Genomic DNA, 6,781 nt, shown 5'->3' on the forward strand with positions numbered 1-6,781 from the left:
AATTGAAGTATATAGATTTATTTTTAAGAAAAAAACTACAAAAATTCTCCCAATGGTTTAAAGTAATTTGCTAATTTCATGACTAACATTCTGTCATTCAGACAGTCCTTATGGTGATTAAGATTCTAAGAACTTGAAATACATACTTTTTGTATACAAATGGTTAGAGAAAAATACTTAATTACTCAAAACACAGACAAAAATAACATAAAAAACATAAATGCAACCCAAGATGCAATTCGTTCACAAAATTCCTTTCACTAAAAACCCAACCTTTAAAAGTCTTGATAACAAAACTACAGGCGTACAAAATTAAACAAAACAAAGTCTTGAACATCAAAATGAAAAATAACATTTGAATTTTTAAGCTTACTCGTCTTCCTGGCTGCGCAACCTTGCCAATTTGTTGGTAACAACAACATCCAACTGTGCTGCACGCTCAACAATCTCCTTCCTTTTGCGTGTAGACACATTGTGTGCAATTTCAGCACAATAGGTCCTATTAAAAAACACACATCAACTATGAAATCTGTATATACAAATTAATGATTAAAGGAACACAGATATTATTAATTATTATTTTTATTACCTGTTGTGCATCATGAGAACTTCCAACTCTTTGGCATTGTGAACAACAAACTTCTTGAATCCATTTGGGAGAAAATGGCGAGTCTTCTTGTCTGATCCGTATCCAATGTTGGGCATAAGTGTGACACCTTTGAACTTTCGCCTGACTCTGGAGTCAATACCCTTTGGTCTTCTCCAGTTTTCCTGCAGAAAGTTCGGGTTTTTAATAACGGGGTAAAACTATGGAAGAAAAGAGTAAGGTTTTATTGAAAAATATACCTTGACGCATATCTTCCAGTCACTGTGAGGCCTCTTGAACTTCTTCACACGCTTCTTCACAATCTTCTTATCAAGCTTAGGAACTGCCATTGCTTACCTGAAAGCAATCAACAAAATGAAAGGCGATTGAGAAAAGTTTCATTTGTTACAGATGATAATGTGAACATACGTTACAAGGAATTATGTGACAGAAAAAAAGTAGATGATGTATTGAGATCTGTAAACTTGTGTTAAAATATATATCCATCGACACAACGATGTCAACAGAACAATTATATGGCTTTAAATCCATTGGCGAAGAAAGCGCGTCGCAGTTTGAAGAAAGCAAACACATCTACAGCCAAAATGATTAACAAGGGAAAGTTGGCAATAAAAACAGAAGGATTGAGCTTAAAACAAGCAAACATCGAGTGAAACTGCAACCCCAATAGCCACAATTTATAAATCAAGGAGTGCAACGATAAAGCTCAAAATTACACACACGCAATTCAAAGAAGCTGATCGTAGTGAATCTATAAGCAACAAATCGGATTGAAATTGGAGACGAAAGAGAATGGTTTGAACCTGTAAATCGAGACGATAGAAGGCGGCGTAGGATTCTGGCTGCAATGGAGAGCCGCGAGAATGAATGAAGCGAGTCTAGGGTTTAGATATAAATTCGAAAGAGAGAAGGGTTTGTGTTTGTTGGGCCTATTGATGGACTGATTGAGATCGGCCCATATATAGAATTAACGTCCATTCAACATGTTAAACCGGCCCAATATTGAGTTATTTTGTAATTGTTGACGGTTGTCACTAAAGTCGTTGCCTCATTGTATTTACTTCTTTCTTCACGTACAATCTAATTAATATGAGTTCAGGTTCAATCCGATGATCATAGATTTATTGGTGAATTCAAGCTCAATTTAATTGCTCGACAAATTTTTTTGATAAGGGGTTGAGCTCGAATACCTAACAATTATTCATCATAAACTCATAATCTATGTTTGGTTCATAAAATTTATTTCAAGAGCTTTTTAAAGTTTGATTAAAACAATTACATAATAAATATAATGGCCATACGTACATAGTTTACTAACAAATTTTATAAATAATGGTATGCTAGTAATAACTTGTGAGTTAAATATTTTAAACGAAGTTGTATCATGATCGAATCTTTCAAATTTCAACCTAACGAGGGTATTGAGAAAAGGTAAACATAAGACTAAACAAAACTCGGTAATCATCATACAATTGATTTTGTCCGGTTATATTTATTGAGTTTACCTTTTATATTCAATGGGGTTCGGTACGGTGTTTGTCCAATCAGTGTCGTTCATGCAGAAGCGGCTCAACCAGTTTGGGGCTCTAAAGGAACCAAAAATATAGGGTCCTTTCGTATTTACTATACTTAATGTTATAAACTCATCTCTTTTACCCGGGCTTAGGACCTTTCTGTGATTCTATAAAGCTTCTTGTTGCATTTTCATTTTCTTTTTTAAAGCCCTTAATTCATATTTTCTCGTTGACATGATTATTCATTATTTGATTAATAATAACAACCAATAAACTAGAAGTAATTGATTAGGGATTGATGGAAATATTTGTTGTTTGCATGCTTGACACAGTGACACTTGACAGCCTTGAGCCCTTGACTCACTGACTACTTCCATAAGTTCATTCTAACCTAAATTTGGAAATTCCAAAGTCAAAAACCACAAAGAAGTATTCAATACTTGACAATTAAGAATCTATGTTTTGTAATCAACGGATAACTGAAAATAATTTACCCTAATCGGATAACCCTAATAGAGTAATAGATAATGAAAAACTAGAAACACATATTATTTCAGTTGAGGATTTGAACAATCGAGAAATGAGAAGGAATAATATAAGATAAATGTTGTTTTAATTTTTAAGAATCAAGATCATTACACTCATGTTTTCGTGTTTCGCTCTGTCGCTCACTATGATTGTCGATTGGAATTATGGATTGTGTCCTATCGGACAATAAGACAATTACTAGTGGACTAGTTCGGTAATTAAGATTTGAGATATGTTGGATTAAGTTTAGACAATATAGGGCCCTTTAGAATTCGGGCCCTAAGCCCTAGTTTAGAATTTTACAAAGTTGAGTTGGCCATACGTTCCTAATATTATGTTTATATGAAACTATTGTAAATCAAAACCAATAGACACGCAAGGAAACCAACAAATAATATTGAGAATTATATGTCGATTAGTTGTGAATAATAGAGCCAATTATTACAAATATGATTACCAAGTTTCGTCCAGAAACCAAATCAATCCTTCTCGATTAGATTTGACTATATAAAAGGTAAAAGGAGAGTGTATTGTTATTGGACGAAAGTAAACGCAAGACGGTAATGTAAAACCGACATGTTGACGACTGATTTTTAACGTGGAATAACTGCACAGATCGACTCCTGTCCTTAAGGTTTTTACTCCACTTCTATCGGTGGTAAGCAATAGAGTAAAACCCCATGATTTAATGCAGATTTATCAAGTTTCCAACAGCAATGGAAAACGATAAACGCAAAGTGAATACTGAGAAACCATGAAGAAATTGCCAATAATACTGAGAGAGCCTTGAATTTTCATGTGTGAAATACGGCTCATAGGGAGCTATATTTATAGGTGTCGAAACCTTAGAAGGCAGCAAAAGGGCCCTCATGACCGATGTGTTGTGCGAAATGCCATGTGCGCCTAGATCGTTCCATTTCGCGCATTGCAGCATCGGCTAGGCTAGGCACGTGTGTGGGCTTGGCCCATTCCTTTGATTCACTAAAGCCTTTGAAGGTCTATCAAGAGAAATGACTAATAAGCTCACAAAAGGTTTTTTCCCCACCAATGTGGGATAGAGGAAACTTGCCAACTTGCAATATTTTCTCTGTAATTCCCAACATAAACTCTACCCAATAATCTGATGGCAACCGATTACATATGTCAATAATGATGTACACCATTTTACAATACACACTGTAACATCCCAAAAATAAGACCCAAAAATTTCATTTTTGATTTATTAAAAACATTAACCCAAACATTTTCATTTAACCTCAAAAGATCAAAGTATGCCACTACATCAAAACATATCAGAGTAAATCTCAAAATGCGGAAAATGGTGGTGTGTGCTCTGCAATCATCCCTGACTCTTCCCTTTTGATCCTGAAGTACCTGAAACATAAACTGAAAACCGTAAGCACAAAACTTAATGAGTTCCCCAAAATACCACATATCATACATAAATAATCACATAAAGGGCCTCGCCCAATGAGTGTATCGGGCCCCGCCCACACTCGCAACCAAACTCGCATAACGAGTCCCGCCCAATGAGTATAATGGGCCCCGTCCAAACTCTCATAATGGGCCCCGCCCACATACAAATCTTATAAGCATAACAGATAACCGCATACATAATAATTATCGGGCCCCGCCCAGTAAGCATACAAACACATACACATACAAGAGTCACACAGATAGGAGTGGCAATTCATGACACAACACGACAAAAAATACACGACACGAAACGAAATTGGGACGAAACTGAAATTTGAATTCGTGTTCGTGTCGTGTTCGTGTTAGCTATAAAAAACACGATATCGTTTCGTGTCATGTTCGTGTTCAAATTTCGACACGAAAATGACACGATTTATCAGTTCTTTATCGTGTTTTTCATGTTTATAGTGTTCGTCGTGTTAAATTTGATAAAGTATTCATTAAATAAACTAGTTTTTAGTATGTGTTATATTTGTCGTGTCGTGTCGTGTTTGTCGTTTTTTAATTTGTTCGTTTTCGTGTTAGTTAAAAAAAACACGACATCGTGTCGTGTCGTGTTCGTGTTACATAAATCTTTGTCGTGTCGTGTCGTGTCAGACAAAAACACGAAACGATAGCACGATTTTCCACCCTTACACACAGACATCTAGTATTCAAGCATAATAGATCATGGGCCCGCATTGGTGCCTTAGACCCGCTAAACATGGTGAGGAAACTCACCTCGTACTGTTGAATCTCATAGAAAAATCTTTGGTTGCTGGCCCGCTAAAATCCTCGCGCTATCACAAAATAACATCCAATTAATATTTAGATCCCGACTCACACTAAGAGTCCAAACTAGGGTAAAAGTCCTTTTTACCCTTTCCCTAACTTGGCCCAAGGCCAAGGACCAATCCACTAGTCCTAAAGCCCAAATTCCAAAATAATCACCCAAAGCCCAATTATGGCCCAATTTTCCAAATTGGGCCCAAACCCATTTCACGGGCCTTAAACCAAAAAGTCCAATAAAATATCAACAACCCAACAAGAGAATTTTGATGGCCCAACAAGGCCAATGCATCAAAAGCCCAACATGGCCCAATACCGAGAAGCCCACATATCCGAAGCCCACTGTTGAGTATGCAAGGCGTACTCAGCTTGTACGCTTAGCGTACTCGCTTAAGGGCTTGTACGTGCAGCGTACCTGCTTGTACACCCATCGTACTCCACCCTCTTAACCAACTTACTCATTCAGCTCTTAAACAGTCAATACTTCACTCCAACACTTAGATCTAACTTCCTTGAGGTGGTTTATCAAGTAAAGTTGCCAACTTTATGTGCATGCATGGCTTAATGAGGTTTTTAGAGCTCAAAATAGTTTAACAAATGACTTAACTCATGCATGAGACCTCAAATGCCATAAAGATTGCATTTTTATGGACAAAGGGACCTAAAGGACCCTAGATCTACCATCAATCACTTCTAGAGTAAATCAAGAGGCTCAACAAACCAACCATGGACTCAAAAGTACAAAAATGGCACCAAACTAGATCTAACAACATGGATTAGCAGGATGGAAGCTTTTTACCTCACATGGAAAGCAAATGAAGAACAAACCTCATATCTTCAAGCTCCAAGCACCACTCCAAATGGTTAACTTCTTCTTCTCCTTCACAAAGCACCCAAAATCACACTTTAAGGCTCAAACTCTCAAGATCTCACTAAATGTTTGATTTTCTGGACAAGAGGGGATGGAGGTTGTCTAAGAATGACCTAGCGAGGCTATCAAAAGGTCTAAATAGGGTGCAACACCCTAAAATTAGGGTTTCTTATTGGCTCACGTACGCCAAACGTACTCCACGTACGCTGAACGTACACCCTAAAATATTGATATTGATGTAATTCATATTTGTTTGCTATGGTTGTATTGATGCTTAATGGTAACATCCGATATTTTAATTTGTAAATGTTTTTATGGGACCAATTTTTATTAAATGTGGGTTTATACCCGAATGTTTTTAAAATCATAGCATTTTAAAGTTTGAAATTTTTGAGGTGTTACAATAGGTTCATCTTTTGGCTATAATTCGGGATTAGATGTGCAGAATGCATGCTTAGATAAGCTAAAGTGATCTCGGAAATACAAGTGGCTTGATTGTCGCCCCCTTCTTAGGGTTCTATTGGGCAACGCCCCTGGAGGTGATCCCGAAACGTTGCCCACTGAAGGTGATCCTAAAATAGGATCCATATATATATATATATATATATATATATATATATATATATATATATATATATATATATATATATATATATATATATATAGGGAAAGGTTATTTGGAAAACAAAAAAACCCTAAAAAAACCCTAAAAATCATAAAAATGAATAAAAAAATACCAAGACATCACAAAACTTTTTTTTGAATTTTTTTATCAAAAAATCGCAGCATTTTTTACATTTTCGCTGAAAAAAAAATAAAAAATCAATTTTTTTTTTTTGTAAAAAAAAAAAAGTTTTCAAATTTTTTTTCAGCGATTTTAACCTAAAAGTTGCGATTTTTTGATAAAAAAATTCAAAAAAAAGTTTTGTGATCTTTAAGTATTTTTTTTATGCATTTTAATGATTTTTAGGTTTTTTTTAGGGTTTTTTGTTTTCCATAGAACCTAAACCTCTCTAT

General features: G+C 35.5%; 1 protein-coding gene across 1 annotated transcript; it reads right to left on the reverse strand.

Moving 5' to 3' along the window:
• Nucleotides 1-238: 238 nt before the first annotated feature.
• Nucleotides 239-1,534, reverse strand: LOC145133343 (large ribosomal subunit protein eL32z-like). The gene is made up of 4 exons (XM_079068289.1): nucleotides 1,411-1,534; nucleotides 847-943; nucleotides 590-771; nucleotides 239-499 (listed from the first exon to the last, which is right to left on the reverse strand). Exons 2-4 carry the CDS (start codon nucleotides 934-936, stop codon nucleotides 370-372), a joined length of 402 nt encoding a protein of 133 aa, XP_078924415.1. The 5' UTR covers nucleotides 937-943; nucleotides 1,411-1,534; the 3' UTR covers nucleotides 239-369.
• Between the last annotated feature and the right edge of the window lie 5,247 nt (nucleotides 1,535-6,781).

This window comes from Lactuca virosa, chromosome 8, assembly GCF_052849685.1.
Source record: "Lactuca virosa cultivar CGN04683 chromosome 8, Lactuca_virosa_CGN04683_v6, whole genome shotgun sequence".
In the NCBI taxonomy this organism is placed as follows: domain Eukaryota; kingdom Viridiplantae; phylum Streptophyta; class Magnoliopsida; order Asterales; family Asteraceae; genus Lactuca; species Lactuca virosa.

Bases quoted from the DNA above. Each gene is read 5' to 3' on its own strand.
- LOC145133343 (XM_079068289.1), bottom strand. From the start codon at position 936: ATGGCAGTTCCTAAGCTTGATAAGAAGATTGTGAAGAAGCGTGTGAAG. The intron at 772-846 runs GTATATTTTTCA...AACTTTCTGCAG, and splicing joins ACTGGAAGATATGCGTCAAG to GAAAACTGGAGAAGACCAAA. The intron at 500-589 runs GTAATAAAAATA...GTTTTTTAATAG, and splicing joins GTTCTCATGATGCACAACAG to GACCTATTGTGCTGAAATTG.